Source organism: Plutella xylostella, chromosome 6 (genome assembly GCF_932276165.1).
Source record: "Plutella xylostella chromosome 6, ilPluXylo3.1, whole genome shotgun sequence".
Classification (NCBI taxonomy): Eukaryota; Metazoa; Arthropoda; class Insecta; order Lepidoptera; family Plutellidae; genus Plutella; species Plutella xylostella.
Genome location: NC_063986.1, coordinates 2,416,011 through 2,432,134, shown reverse-complemented (window position 1 = coordinate 2,432,134; position 16,124 = coordinate 2,416,011). Strand labels below are relative to the sequence as shown.

The following is a 16,124-nucleotide window of genomic DNA, read 5'->3' as shown; positions in this document are numbered from 1 at the left end:
AACGTTAATGTTGATAAATGTTCATTTTAATTGGACCTAGGAGCTCAGAGGCGCGAGCATAGGATTCGATACTATTTTCGAATCTACACGAAGGGTCGCTTTTACCAAACGCGAAACGTATTTAAATCAAATTTTAAATACATTTTGTACCAACTGACAGACGTATGACAGGCTACTAAATACGTTTAGCGTTTGGTGAAATTCCACTTAACATGAAAAAAACAAATGCCACTTTTGGATCTAACAAATTTGCCTTACATTTTGACAGTGACATTTGACGAAACGCAACGAAAACGGAGGTTTCGAATCCTGTGCTCGGGCAACAGAAAACTACCTACAAGGTTAAATTTAACTACTGTTTTTCTACTGTCTCTGATCTTACTAACATAATTAATGTAATTACAGTACCCTGTATCACCTACATAAGCTATAGGTGGACTGGTAAGTATGTCCCACCACATACTTACCAGTCCACCTATAGCTTAGGTAGGATATGTGTATATAGATAGGTAAAGTTAATTAGGTAAGTACCTACTGATTGTTATTCACATAACACATAATATGCAGATGTATTTGGTTAGTAAGTACCTATTTAAATGCCTATTCAAGACCAAAGGTAACAAATTACTTTGTTTTGGTTAGTGCCTGCACCTACATACATAGGTAGGTACAACAACCTAGGCCCTACCGGCTTGGTAGACTGCATGTACGTCAGTAAATTTACATCTGCTAGGCCCTACCGACTTTCATTTTATATTCAGGTAGGTACTTTAGGTGAATTCGGCACCTGAGAGTATTATTGAGATTGAGCTATTCAATTCCTATACGGGCATTGACTTAAATATTACTAGCGTACCTATTCCTTTTGAAATCATTGTTGGTAGGTAGAGGTAGGTTAGGTACTTATACGGGAATCTTTCTAGAAACTAAAACTTCCTCATAAATGTAGGGACATTCTAAAGCCTAGTCTAGCCGACATATACCAGCTATCTAGGTAGGTAAATAAAATATGGGTACTTAGTTACCTACTTACCTAAAAACAAATGGGTAGGTATGATCTTCCTGCTGTGTAAAGCTATAGATTTTTGTATCTACCCTATAATTTAATATTTAGGTATAACTAGGTAGGTACCTATTACTTTTGAATTTATTACGATTAATCCTATCTGTAAAACCTATTGTTTTACCTAGCCATGAAAGGCTGTGGGTAACTTGAAATAAATTGTGAAAACTTACTTTTGAATAGGAGGCTGTGGGCAACTTAACTAGATACCTACTAAGTTTAAATTCTTATAATCTAGGTACTAAGTTTTATTCTGTTTAAATCTATATTGAAAATAAATCGTGAAGGCTTACCTTTGAATAGGGTTGTCTAGCGGTTCACCTGTTTATTGGATCCGGAGGCTGCCGCGTCTCCCCAGGAATGCGACACCTGTGACCACAAACACACTCACAAAATACTAACACTACCACACGAGTCCAACAACCAACCGAAAAACCAATCCTTTCAGTCACTTTTCAGAGAAACACTGAACTTTTTCGTTGTTATTGTTATCACTTCCAAAATGGACGAGCGAAGGCAAAAGTTTCGCGCGTTTGAAATACACAGAACAGCCGACCGGTGACGCGTCAAGCGGTGGACGAACTCGAGCAAACTCGATCGAGAAAGGAGTTTGTTTGGTGGGGGGCGTGCAGGATCGACTTTGGAACGCGGCCGCGATGCCAGCGCCACCACACCTGTTAGCGCGACGGTACAACTTCGCAACTTGTTTGCCGGCTAGAATGCATGCTAATGTTAATCAGCAACGGGGTAATTCGATTAGCACACTGTCTTAATTTTACGGAGTAGAGATATTAATTTGTCGTACTTTATTGTATTGTCAAAATTACATTATTGAACTTTATTAACGCTTTCTATAGAAGGTAAAGGTTACCTAACTTATCAACCTTTGTAGTAAGTTTGCAAAACTGTGCGATGAAGATAGCGACTAGCGGCACGGCTGCACACTTTTTTGGCCGATTGATGTATAGGTACTGGACCACTTGAATAAAAAAAAATATGTGGTCGTTGTATGAAGGCATTATCAGCGCCATCAAATCATATTTAATTCTTTTATTTTTCAGTTAGGTACAAGGTTTTTTGTAGTAAGTAGATATCTAGCTTTTCTCGTTAGAGAAATATACATATACTACGCAGGTACTATAATCTTTGCCCTAGCCATTGCTAATAAAACCTTCTATATTATGGTACATGAGCTCGCCACTGCTTGGTAGTAGGTAGGTACCTAATTCTATAAAATATAATCTTGTTTTTGGGTTTAGGTGTGGAAAATAAAAGGCATGTTCAGTTCAATTTGTTCATTCGTGTTTTAATGACGTGCCTTCTTCGAAAAAACGTTTATTGTGTTTCAATATTGCTTTAGTCTTTAGGAGCTAATGAGGAGAACTTAAATTTTATAGAAAATATTGCACATCTACAATAATTACAAGTGTATGGCACATAATTTACAAAATATACAGGATTAAGCTATTCAATTATTCTAATATCACTTCATCCAATGATATATTGATGCAGCTGCGGTATGGCGACGGCGATCAGCAGAAGGAGACCGCTGAAGAAACCTGCAAGGTAAATAATAAGTCAATGCTTGTATACAAAGTAACTGAAGATATAATTTCGGAATTTAGAACTAGGTTTGTAGGTATAATTATAAATATTTGCCGCGTTAAAGGTAGAAAAAGTATGTTAACTCTCTTGGAAGCTAAGATGTAGAATTCTTTACAGTTTAGATTTTGGGTACCGACATGAGCAGAATGAATATTTATGTTTGCTACATCTGATCTATTCCATAGCAATATATGCTTATGCTTTAGAATATAGATAAGTAACCTATGTAAACTATGCAATATTTGTAACCGTACCATCTAAATTCACAGCATCATCTTGAATGGGAGACTGGTATTCGTCTGTTATTTCTAGGAATTGGTAGATAGCCATAAACCCTGTGCCATCTAGTCGATCGTTAGATCTGAAGGTGACTTTGAAGAAATTCCTTTCAGATTCCACATGAAACTCCTTCATCTGACCACAGTATCTGCCATATCTACTGTCTTCTGTCATGTGGTTTGAGAATTCTACGTAGTCGCTGGCTGAGACTGCTTCACATCTGAAACAAACAAAGAACTAGAGTAAATAACTTGGACGTACATGTTTAACAAATCATGTTCTACGACAAACGAGTATCAGGACCAATATCAACAAGTTTTCGAGTGGACAACGGAAATAGGCAAAATGAGCATGACTCGCTATGACAATGACGCCATTTATCCCACTGGATCACTAACCTTTTAAATTTTAGACAGGTATTGGATAGATAACAAAAAAGATACTTAGGTAATCCAGTGGGAGGGGATTATGAGCTGATGAAGTAAAGTAAAAATGTTTATTTCCTTTAAAAATATACAAGATATGGTGAATGTACTGACCCCCACACTAGGCAATGCCTGCCCCGTGGAGGATAGAGATAATAATTAACCCATTTAAATACGGCTTTACAAGAACATAAAACTTATACAGTGCAATCTTGGATAAATTTGATATATGTTAGAAATTAAAATAAAAAGTGTGTTTGTGTTTGTGTGTGTTTGTGTGTGTGTGTGTGTGTGTGTGTGTGTGTGTGTGTGTGTGTGTGTGTGTGTGTGTGTGTGTGTGTGTGTGTGTTTGTGAGTTATGGTGAGTTTGTGTGTATAGATTACTTTACAAGGAGTGCCAGAAAGTGTGTATGCGGTAAGTGCCAGGAGGTGTGCTGAAATGTGCGCTATTTTAACTGTTTTAATAGACTTTCTGATTCATCATAGGTCCAGCTTATGAGATGATTGGTGATAATTAATTTGGTTTCAAAGGTGGAGCAGTGTTTGAAGTTAAACAAATAGACCAGTTTATTATAAATGAATGGGAATGTATAAAGTCGAAAACGTTGAGCAAAGGAAGACTTTACTGACGGTATAGGTAATTTGAAGACTCTCTTTCTAAGCATTTCATGATAGTTATCAGAATTTATAGTTTTCTTGTGAACTGAAACAGCCACCCTCATGTAGAAAAGTTTTCTTACACTAAGAACTTGGGCTTCTTCATAAAGTGTAGTAGTTGGGAATCTAATTGGTTTCTTAAGAGCGACCTTTAAGACTCCTCTTTGTGCTCTCTCTAAAATGATGAGTGTGGAGGCCGCTGCACAACCCCAAGCCAAAATGCAGTAGTTTATTATGGACTGACAAAGTGAATAATATACCATTTTGATAATTTTTCCATCATCTATGTCGCGAAGATTTTTGAAAACGTACAAAAGCTTCCTAACTCGTTTGGACATTGAGATCATATGTTCTTTAAAGGTTAATCTTTCGTCGATGATTACGCCTAGGTACTTTAAAGATTCGACTCTCTCAATTGAGCCACATTTACAAGTGAGATCCGTAGAGGACAAACATTGTCGGCTATGGATCTTGATATGCGTAATCTCATGAGAATTTGATGATGATCTTAATTTGATTTTTGTTAGCACTTTTGTACAGCTACCGTATCACCACCGATACATTAGCAATCAACAATCCTCAAGCAGGATCGCTCATCTGCCAAACACCTGTCACATACATACTAGTTACATCAGATTTGACAGATAAGCGATTCTGCTTAAGGATTGTCGATTGCTAATTGCTAATGGTCGGTGGTGATAACCCCGCATATATAAAAAAATAATTAGTACACTTACGGCAGCACCCCTTCCACGTCAAAGCTGGTGAAGTGAAGATGCACCTTCTCAGTGTCCCCTCCGTAGAAGAAGTACGTGCATTCCGTGTCCCGAGGGTACGGGCCAGGGGAGTTTGGAGACGCAAATGTACCGTTCCGGGCCTCAGTACTGTTGTACACGAACGCACACGGAAACTCTTTCAGTTGTTTCCCTGTTGTTATTCCGAAATCTGGAAAATAGGAAATGAGTTGTTGTATTATTATTGCATTCAGCGATTTAAGTTGCTTTATTCTGGATTTGCGAATAATAGCAGAGCAGACTACATTGGAGTTTTAATTATTTATTTTTGCACTGAGAACGGGGCCAATAAACTCAAAGCATTCGTCATTTTTGTTGACACAGTTGCCACGGCTGAAGTCAAAACAGACACAACATAAAATATTTGCCTTTAAAAGTCCTCATGTGTCATAAAATATTTTTGCAAAATGCCTATTTGGAGCAGAGGATGGTAATTGTCCTTTTAAATAGAAACTAGGTAGCTACTTCGAAATTAAACATAAATACCTATTATGCTAAAAACACAAGAAGGTCAGTATTCCAACTTACTTTCCACAAAGGAGTAGGATATTTTGAACCCTCTCGCGTGTCGTGAAGAGTGTAGTCCTCGGAATTCCAGCATGAGCTTGGGTCCGTTGGACATGACTGGCTTCGGCAGATCAGTGCCGCAGAAGGAGTCCACCTTCTCTAGACGGCCGTCTACATTCACGAAGGCTTGCAGAGAATCCATGTTTGTACAGCTGAAAAATAAATGACGAATTTTTAATGAATAATGCAGGTGATTTAAATTAGTAGAGTAGAGTTGCTTTATTCAAGGTGTTGCAAAAGTTAAGATAAAAAAAATACACTAATTATTTTCATCATATAATCATCATCAACATTTTAAAGTACTTAACTAAGTAAATACAATTATTGCTGCCTTGCTTTGACACTATACTGAGTACTGAATGAAAGGGACAGACATAGATTAAACGACATTAGCTAAAGTTTCTTTCTTCAACAAGGGAATAATGGCATAGATAAAAATACCTATAATTCAACGGTATAGTTAAGTGTTAATTTTTTTTAATCACCTAAAGATATGAAAAATATATAGTTAAGTACTTATTTTAAACTTTCAACTCACTCTATAGAACTGTCTGCAGGCTTATGAAGATAGAAGTCTTGAAACTGTAGTCTAACCCTCTCCTTGCCTCGCCCGAAGAACTCGTAGTGGCAGTGAGTGTTCGCGGCGTACGGCGCAGGGTAGTTGGGTGAAGATAGGGTGCCGTGCTTGGTGCCATCGCTGCTGAACTCCTGGTGACACGAGGAAGCTGGAAAGAGAGAAAATACGCGTTCTGAATGTGGGATCGACAAAAATTACAATAATTAAGGGATACACCTAAGTAGGTAATTACCTAGTTACTCAATCATTTCATATTTTTATTAAGAAATACCTATAATAATATCTTTCGAGACTGAAATAGTCAACAGCAACTGTTTATTTTTTCTCTATGGTCAACAGTTATCAAAAGTGCGTGCAGCATTGTCTATAGATAGATCTATAATAATAAGGTAGTATATTATTATTTATTATGTCTAAGGTGTTCTAAGCTTTTAAGTTAATAATAAGTAAGTACTTAAAACGTATAGTAACCAAAATAAACCAAAGTAATGAGGTATTAGAATGTTGTGTTTTATTTACTTTTTTCTCTGTAAATGTGAAATTAACTTGTCCTGCAATCAATACAGTAATGATCAACTTTCCGCAATCAATACCTACCAAAAAAGTATTTATACATTTAGGTAGGTTGTATTTGAAACGCACCTTCCTATTATCTGAGTGCGTTTATATCATACTATGTAAGATTGTTATTTATTTATATTAAATAGTTTATATGATAACCTGCTTAAATATATATCATTAAAATATTTTATTTCATGTTCATTTGTAATGAAAACCATCAAATCTTATACAAAAGTCATAAAATGAAATTCATTTGGTCCATTCCTAACTTATTCGCTTACCAGCAGTAGATTATGAACGCATTTTACAATCGTTGACAAACTGAATGACAATGACAGATGACAATTGACATTGACATTGACATTAACAGCTGACAGTTACGATTCGCTGGTGTGCGTCGGCATTGTTGGTGTTTATTTATCGAGTAAACAAACTAAAAATCAAGTTAAATGTTGTGCCATTGAACAATGAAGCAAAGTTTTGTAAATTATTAAATTCTAACCGTAACCTAGTGCGCATGTGAGCGGAAAATCAATATTTACTAGCCACATAACCTCTTCGTAATCATGTCGGAAAGTTCGCAATTTCAACCTTATTACGTCGATCGAGCTAAAGGGGGGCGAGCAGGGTGCAAGGGTTGTAAGGACAAGTGCCCTAATGGTGAACTACGAATCGCTAAGATAGTAGCAAGCCCCTATGGCGAAAACCAACAGATGAAATCATGGTATCATGTAGATTGCTTCATGACCGCTCTTTTGAAACAGAGACCGGCTACCAAAAGGGTTGATTCCGTAGACGATATAGGAAACTGGGAAGCAATATCAAAAGAAGACCAAGAATTTTTACTAAACAAATTAAATGACATGGAGAAATTATATGAGGAAAAGAACAGTGGAAAGTATACAGCTAAGGTATTGAAAAATGAGTTGAATATAAACAAACCAAGTACTTCCAAGGGATCCCCTAAAAGCAAGGATAAAGAAGTTATAAAAACAGATGATAATAATTTCATAGAATTTATAAATTTGTGCAAAAGAATCTCTAGACATGATGCTTACTTGGACAAAACTTCTGTTGTTAACAGTTTTTTCACTAAAGGTACTGACGGTAACTCTTTCCAAGGTGACATTGCACTGTGGTGCAAGCTCCTCCTTCCCCAAGTTACAAAAAGAGTTTATAACTTAAAAAGTAAGCAGTTAGTGAAATTATTTTCACGAATATTCAACACAGATCATGATGATATGTTGACGCATTTAGAGCAAGGGGACGTTGCAGACACGGTCAAACACTTCTTTAAGAAATCCAGAACTTATGAACCTGCATCGGAAAGTAAACTAACTATTCATGATGTTGAAAACTTCTTAGAAGACCTCTCAAAGTTGACAAAAGAAGAAGAGCAGATATACCATTTCAAGAAAATAGTTAAACGATGTACAGTAGATGACATTAAAATGATTATAAGGCTTATTAAAGGTGACCTAAGAATCAATGCTGGTCCTAAGCATATTCTAGAAGGTGTGCACCCAGATGCTTACAAAGTCTTTCAGACTTCAAGAAACCTTGACATGGTCTTAGAAAGAGTTTTGCAAAACAGCAGCGGTGTTAAACACAAGGATTCTATTCAGGAAACTGTGAAAGCTCAAGTTCAAATCATGACTCCAGTTCTGCCGATGTTGGCTGAAGCATGCAAGTCCGTTGAAATGGCAATGAAGAAATGTCCTAACGGAATGTTCTCTGAAATTAAATATGATGGGGAAAGAGTCCAAGTACACAAGAAGGGGCATGAATTTAAGTACTTTTCGAGATCATTGAAACCTGTGATGGCACATAAAGTCAGTCACTTCAAAGATTATCTACCGAAAGCATTCCCTAAAGGTGAAGATCTGATTTTAGATGCGGAAGTACTTATGGTTGATGTAAAGACTGGGAAGCCATTGCCGTTTGGCACTCTTGGCATTCACAAGCAGTCAGCATTCACTGATGCATCAGTATGCTTGTTTGTATTTGACTGTCTGTACTATAATGGTAAAGTACTGCTGGACATACCAATTAGAAAGAGAAGAGAGATCTTGTATGAACATATGAAGGAGATAGAGAATCATGTCATGTTCTCTGAACAGAAGCTTATAAAGCAGCCAGGTGATTTAGCCAGCATGATTGCTGAGGTAAGTGTACTGAGATTATTCACAACATGTCCTATATCCTTATATTCTGTTTGTTGTACATATACCTATCATTCATGATTATTTATGGCCCTTTCATAGCTTCATTTCTTTATACAGAGAAATAATATTATTTGAACACAATGTTAAAACTAACTCACTATGACTTTACATTTAAGGTTCTCCAATTGGGCCTAGAAGGCTTAGTGCTCAAAGATCTAGAATCCACCTATGAGCCTGGAAAACGACACTGGCTGAAGGTGAAGAAAGACTACCTGTTTGGGGGAGCCATGGCCGATACAGCTGATCTGGTGGTGCTTGGGGCTTGGTTTGGTGAGTAGTTATTTTTAAAAGTAGCCTGAAGTGGCTGGATGACAAGGAAGTGGACAGAATGTTGATGTACTCCTATATCTAGCAGTGGATGAGTATGGCCTGATGATGAGTATGGGCTGATGATGATAAAGGTTCAATTAGAGTGAGCAAGGTGAATATAGCTTATAATTCAAACAACACACTCATAAAGACATTGTAGTTATTTAAATTAAGAAATATTGTACTTTTCAATTTGGCTTTATTACGATTTTTTATTGTATAATTTAACAACGCAATGTTTATCCTACTTCACAGGCACAGGCAAAAAGGGCGGCATGATGTCGGTATTCCTGATGGGGTGTCTCGACACGCGCCGGAAAATCTGGGTCACCGTCACCAAGGTACATACAGGACATGATGACAGCACCCTGGAGCGGCTACAGAAGGAACTCGGTCCACTCATGGTGAAGATATCCCAGGATAGTAACAAGATACCGAGCTGGCTGGATTGTAATAAGGGTTTGGTGCCGGACTTTGTGGCTAGAGATCCTAAGCAACAGCCGGTTTGGGAGATTACTGGTGAGTGACATATATTTACATTACTAATATAAGGCGACCGAATGGCGTAGTGGTTAGTGACCCTGACTACTGAGCCGATGGTCCCGGGTTCGATTCCCGGCTGGGGCAGATATTTGTTTAAACACAGATATTTGTCCTCGGGTCTTGGATGTGCCCGTAAAATGGCAATAGGCCCGCCCCCTATTACATTGGGACCATCATAACACTCTGGCGAAAAGTGGGTGCAGCAATGCACCTTTGCCTACCCCGCAAGGGAGTACATTAGTACAAGGCGTGAGTGCGTGTTTTTTTTAATTTTTAATTTTTTTTTATTAATATAATCATCATCAGCCTATAACCACTACACACACACAGTATCTAAGGTAAGCGGTCCAGTGCCGTAGGGCATCCCACAACAAACCTACACTTGCCTTTTATCATTTACTGACAACTGTACCATAAATGTAAAAAATCAAGTATTTAAATATATTTCAGTATTCAGGTTAAGAATACATATATATATAATTTGTAACTGACCTACTGATAGGCTTAAAACTCGTAACGATTCACGTATTTAAAATACGTTAAAAGCTACTAGCTAAAAGCATGTCCGTATTTAGATAGGGCACTTCCAATGTCTATATTTGTTACCACTTTACACTACGACATTAGCACTTTGAATGCTTATATTGGCACATTTATCTCTAGTATTTGGAAAATTTATTTTAGTAATGAAAAATAACGTAGCTCCTTTATAGCCTAATCGTACTTGCATACGATATTTAATTTTGTGTCCCGGGATGCATATATTATCACGACCACATTATATTTAACATAATCTTTAAAATGTTATTACAATGTCTATTAATTTCTTTGTTACAGGAACGGAATTCACAAAAGCAAACATACACACGGCTGACGGAATCTCCGTCCGTTTCCCGAGAGTCACCCGAATACGAGACGACAAGAACTGGGAGACCGCAACTAACTTGGACGAACTGAAACATCTGTTCAAAACGTCCAAAGAAAAAACAGACGTTTCGCTACTGAACAAATTGGCTGAAACAGCCTCAAAGTCGGATGTCAGCGAACCGCCAACGAAGAAAGTCAAAGCTAGTCCGTCAAAGGAAAAGAAAATAGACGCATATTTTTCAAAGACTCAAAACTCACCGAAAAGGAAAAAGGTTAAAAAGGAAGAACTGGATAGCTCGACAGCATCTGAAAAAATGGACACATCAGACCGAAGCAATACCAGTACAGACAGTAAAGACAAAAGCAATGTCAGTACAGATAGCAAAGACAAACTCAATGCCAGTACAGATAGTAAAAAAAGCAAATCAAGTGAAAAAATCAAAAAAGAGAAAATAAAGTTCGAACTTGTACCGGAAAATCCGTTGCCGGACGCATTTAAAGACCAGAAAATAGGTTTCTACCCGGATTTCATCAGCTTTCCTGAAGATGAGAGGCGACATTTTGAAAGACATTGGGTTGGCTACGGAGGTAAAGTTGTCAAATCCCTAAAATGTACAGATGTAGACTTCGTCATTCACAACAGTAGTAGAATAGAATTTAAGAACATGACTAAATTAAAAGACAAACTGCCTTCCCATGTACGACATGTAATAAGAAGTTGGTTGGTAAAATGTATAAATGATGTGAAATTGTGTGATACTAAAAGGTTTTCTGTCACTGTTGAACCATAACTTTACAGTGCTCTACGTTTTTACTAATTGTCTATGACAGAAATAACCTTGTAAAGCTAACTGAATTTACGGGTAAATACATTGTTCTTCACTTACAAAAAATATCCTGTACGTAGCTTAGTTATATACAGAACTTTTATTGAAATCTCACAACCTGCATACTGATTATATAATAATATTTATTTAACGCCACCTTTTGGCGAATCGTTAAACTAAATCTTAGCAACTAAGGCATTTAGTTCCGTATTTGGACACCAGGTACCGTTAAACGGTATTAAACTATAAACTTTTTTTAATCTATTCTCACCGATAATAATGAATGATTTTTTAAATAAATATTTTTTTGTTAAAATAACAGGTTATTAATTAATAAACATGTTTGTGGCGGACTCCTAGCCACTAGTTCAGAGGAAGATCAACAGATGGCGCTCGGAACGCAATACAGAGAAGATGTATGGGAACTACGCAAATTACTATGAAAATCCTACATCGCGCATTCGAAGTTTCTCACCTACTCTGCAATATATAGAAATCCCCAACGCTAACCGTTGGGCAGCTGCCCGCCAGGCCACACCACCCGGCCTGGTCGGAGGATCCTCCCTTTGCATGGGGATGCTCCAACACCTCCAGCATCTCCATAGTGGTGACCCCGTAAAGAACATCAGCGCAGCCTTCTGAAGACCCGCAAAGCAGCCTCCACGCCATCTCCCATCGACTTTCTCTCCTCACCTCAACAGCCGTGCAGCAGAACTCTCAGCAAGCAGCCCCTGGAGCCAACCAGCCAGCATCCGGTCTCAAAGGGCATCATGACCACCAGCATGCAGCGAACGCGCAGGCCTGGTCACACCCTCGACCCACACCAGCAACTTGGCACAGCACCACTGCACTTCGGCCGGTCAGCAAGCAGAGCCAGCCTCTCCTGGTCGACGCAGCACTCTGCCACCATGCTCCACTGCAGGCTCATCCCGACTCACCGTGGACATCGCCACTGCAGCATCACCCCGACTCACTGGGGACTCCTCACCGCACTCACAGTCCCGACGCAATACAGAGAAGATGTATGGGAACTACGCAAATTACTATGAAAATCCTACATCGCGCATTCGAAGTTTCTCACCTACTCTGCAATATATAGAAATCCCCAACGCTAACCGTTGGGCAGCTGCCCGCCAGGCCACACCACCCGGCCTGGTCGGAGGATCCTCCCTTTGCATGGGGATGCTCCAACGCCTCCAGCATCTCCATATGTTTACACAAATACCTACACACATTGTTTTTCCTTGTATTTATTATAAGCATCCACCTGTGTAACTCAGTAATTGAAATAACAGTATCCATACGAGTAGTTCCCCCAGTAAAATATATTTCAATATGTTTTGTCACTCAGTATACATACACTCCCCCATACCACGAACTCAAAATATTGAATAACAAGGTCTTGTCGCTCTTATCAAATGATCACCTCAAGACCGCACTATTCTATGAGGAAGGTAAAGGTAGTTGAATAAAGGCTTCTACTACAATAGACATGAAACACCCGAGTTCCCGAGATAGCGAATGAAGCTACAGGGAACTACAATAGGGTAGGTAAATATTCTATACTTAAGTAAAATACATTGAACATCGTGTTTGAGTTCATGTTGTTAAGGGCTGATTTTCAACGGCAAGGGTTGCATTTAGGGTCGACTTCTCTGTTTCCGATGTTTGGGGTGATAAAGAAAATAGAGACAAGATTGAGTGATAGATAATTGATAAAACTATAGAAAGGACCCCTCTTTTCTTTAAAGATAAAACGATCGTAGAGGGAGCCACTTGTAGTTCATTCTGACGTTTAGATCGATCGAATTATTTCCGTAAAGTCGTAAAGGTATTCTCATAGCAATCTTAAAGTTTAAAGTAACAATGTTTATATATGTGTGGCTCCCCAAAGACCGATTCAAATGCGGTTCTTTGATTACTTACTTAAGTATTCTATAACATGGCTACGTTTTATAAAAAATAGATCAAAATAATACTTTGTATGCACAATTGCACACCACACACCACGGTGAAAAAGCCCTAGCCAATCATCGCTAATCTGACTGTAATAATAAATTTTTTCAGAGCTTTGTCAGATTTATATCTCACAAACTTAACCAGACTAGCTCTTCTAGCTGTCTCTACAATTATAGCTGAACTTTACTGACCTACCTATCTCCCAATGTAGAGTGGGTACCAAACAACCAGCAAACGTCCTGAAATGCAGCAATCCGCAGCATTAAACTGCAAACTATGCCAGCGATACCATCCGATAACTGCCTCAACTAAGAACTTTCAATTAGATTCTGTACTGTGGAACAGTTTTATCTGACGCCAACTCGGCAATGCGGGGACGTACTTCGAGCAGGAATAAGGTGGGGTTTTATCAATGCACCCACTACCCAAATTCAAAGTAGGTACCCGATATACTTAAGTACCTACCTAATAAAGCTGTCCATATAGCTGGTTGTTTAATCCCGACGCTAAAGAGGGGTGTTGTAAGTTTAACGTGTCTATGGTAGCATAAATATTTTTACGGAACATAGATACCTAATGCTACCCCGAGTGTTCTTAGCCACAATTCATCAAAATCGGCTAAGCCGTTTAAAAGTTATGCGACTTTTGATGTTGAATGCGTCGGTTAGGTTATGTTACGACCCTGTTAATAGTTCCATGTGACGAGAAATTTACAGTTAAAATTCAACCACACAACCTTTAGCAGCACTTTATCAGTTTAGAATACAGTATTGTGCTTTGACGTTGCTATTCATTGTGGTGAGACGGTCAAGTTGCAAGGTTCGGTGGTATTTGGGTCGCTCTCGCTTTGCTTCTACACTACATAGGTAGGTATATTTGGGGCACGCCGGCGCGGCTTGTCAAGTTTGGACGTATTTGGGGAAGATATGTGTTGGTTTAGCATCTCAGCTAACGTACCACTATCTACAATCTAGCATCATTTTGTGTCAATACCTATCTAGCAAATGTACTTATAAGAAAACAGTAACTGTTGTAGTTTATTGTTAGCTATCAAAACAACACACTCGGCGCACCGCTGTTCTTACAAGCAATCACGAGTTTTGCAATGGATAGAGAAACTTCGGGACTGAATGCAGGATAAAGCTGAAGAAGTATTTAAAACTTCCACAACTATCTGAGCTCCAGGTCTTGGTTAAAGGTCTGAGTCTGAGTTGAGCTTAGTCTCAATATTGTCTACTAGATTTTGCCTGCAGGTTTCTCTTCACCTTAAAAGATATTACCATGGAAACTCCATTATAAAACGCAGCCTAGATACTGTAACCATAATTATGTCTCATAATATCATATTAAAATCTAACTGGAACTGGAGTTAGTCAGATAAGTCATCAGTCGCTTTTTGCCCTGATAATACATCATCACATATTTCAGGCTTTGTTAACTAAGTACCTACAGCATACCATTCGCAACAGCCTGTATATACAATATTCTTCATCCCCACACTCCCTTAGTTTGTGCGAGCCTCGTGAATAAACAACAGCCCAAATAACAAACGTAAACAACTAATGAACGGAACAAAAATTGCTTGAACAAACATTGTTAAGCAAATCGTGCGAAATCCAACCGTTTCATATGAAATTAAACAGAGTAGCACAATAACAGCCTGAGGCGCCTTCAGGCCATGTTACTCGCGTTTTGAGGGCATTCGGAACTCTGAATAGCATTATGTTATGCTTATGTGCTACCTAGGTATTTAGTTAACTCTGGTATTCTGACATACGTTATGCTCACGCCTAAAACAGTCGTTTATCGCTGCCAAATACCGTGTTGAACACGCTGTACATTAATCTATGGTTTATACTATTTAAATGATTGTATTTCCTTATTTTATTTTAGCGCCTGACCGTTCTTTTTTTCGGCAGCTCATGCAAGTTACAATATCTCTGCTGGCGAGTCATTATAAAGTAAACGAATGATGTTATGAACATTACCCGAGAAAAGTCCTTGTACTCGAGGCGTTGTTTTATGAATATTGAACTTTTCACTTATCATGACGTAATTTTTGTAACTTACCCGTTTTCTTGATTTTACTACTTTTTGTAAGTATTTCCGCAAATAGATATCTTACACCTTCTTCATATACCAGCTATTGCTATCCTTATCCTCACGTATGCCAACATGCAGCGAGCCAGGTTCGCACATGAGTAAGAGCAAATAAATTAATAATTTACACCTCAGTTTCGGGTGCGAGCTTGGTTGTATCCGAATTCTGCTTGTTTACATAAACACCTGACTAGAATTTGAGCTGGGACGGATTCTGCTAACGTAATGTGAAAACGAAAATGTAAAAAACTTGTGAATACCTACAGTTTGAGATCACATTTTACAGTCGCACATTTCGAAATAGTTACTACCTATGCCGAAAATGCTTATTAATTTTAATATGTACAGTCTCGAGCAAAGTGACTTTCAGAGTCTAGTTCTAGTTAGTAGTTACACAGATTGTTACTCACCTGAATGGTTAGCTAACTTCATTGAAATACACCTTACACGTGGTCGTGTGGTAAGTAGAATAGCCTCCCTGCCTGTGCGCTGATTGTGCCAGTATCTCGCTAGTTATTTATTTAAGTTCCGAATTAGGTGCACAAACCCGCCGTGTTTGAGCAGGCTGGTGTCGCGTGAACTAGTGGAATGCCACCTCCGTACATGCATAATTAGCTACTCAAATATGTAGTTTAACTGATGAGCGGTAGGTAGGTTTTAGTTGTAGGTTACATTGATTTGATTAGTTTATATAAATATATGACAATCTACATAGGTAAGCGTTTACCTATTGGTATCGTACGAATTGGACCAAAACGGATTTTCA

General features: G+C 38.3%; 3 protein-coding genes across 4 annotated transcripts in view; 1 reads left to right on the top strand and 2 right to left on the bottom strand.

Annotated features, from left to right (window-relative positions):
* The window catches only part of LOC105389988 (cadherin-99C), a 94,784-nt gene extending 93,116 nt beyond the window's left edge, over positions 1–1,668 (bottom strand). The window contains exon 1 of the mRNA XM_048633587.1: positions 1,357–1,668. The gene's annotated coding sequence lies outside the window, so the exon portion shown is untranslated. The remainder of the gene's footprint in view (positions 1–1,356) is intronic.
* A 675-nt stretch (positions 1,669–2,343) lies between these two features.
* Positions 2,344–16,124, bottom strand: part of LOC105389987 (suppressor of lurcher protein 1) — a 312,632-nt gene continuing 298,851 nt past the window's right edge. For both annotated transcript variants that reach the window (XM_038119808.2, XM_038119809.2), the window contains 5 exons: positions 5,929–6,115; positions 5,352–5,542; positions 4,767–4,974; positions 2,923–3,167; positions 2,344–2,622 (listed from right to left, as the gene is read on the bottom strand). In XM_038119808.2, coding sequence (XP_037975736.2) covers positions 2,552–2,622; positions 2,923–3,167; positions 4,767–4,974; positions 5,352–5,542; positions 5,929–6,115 — 902 coding nt within the window. In that variant the 3' untranslated portion in view covers positions 2,344–2,551. The remainder of the gene's footprint in view (positions 2,623–2,922; positions 3,168–4,766; positions 4,975–5,351; positions 5,543–5,928; positions 6,116–16,124) is intronic.
* On the top strand, positions 6,640–11,638 carry LOC105389980 (DNA ligase 3). Its single transcript, XM_038119804.2, has 4 exons — positions 6,640–8,693; positions 8,870–9,023; positions 9,318–9,581; positions 10,443–11,638. Exons 1-4 carry the CDS (start codon positions 7,095–7,097, stop codon positions 11,261–11,263), a joined length of 2,838 nt encoding a protein of 945 aa, XP_037975732.2. The 5' UTR covers positions 6,640–7,094; the 3' UTR covers positions 11,264–11,638.

Excerpts from the sequence above, each read along its gene's own strand:
- LOC105389980 (XM_038119804.2), top strand. The coding sequence starts at position 7,095 with ATGTCGGAAAGTTCGCAATTTCAACCTTATTACGTCGATCGAGCTAAA. Across the intron at positions 8,694-8,869 it reads TAGCCAGCATGATTGCTGAG|GTTCTCCAATTGGGCCTAGA; the intron begins GTAAGTGTACTG and ends TTTACATTTAAG. Across the intron at positions 9,024-9,317 it reads GGTGCTTGGGGCTTGGTTTG|GCACAGGCAAAAAGGGCGGC; the intron begins GTGAGTAGTTAT and ends CCTACTTCACAG.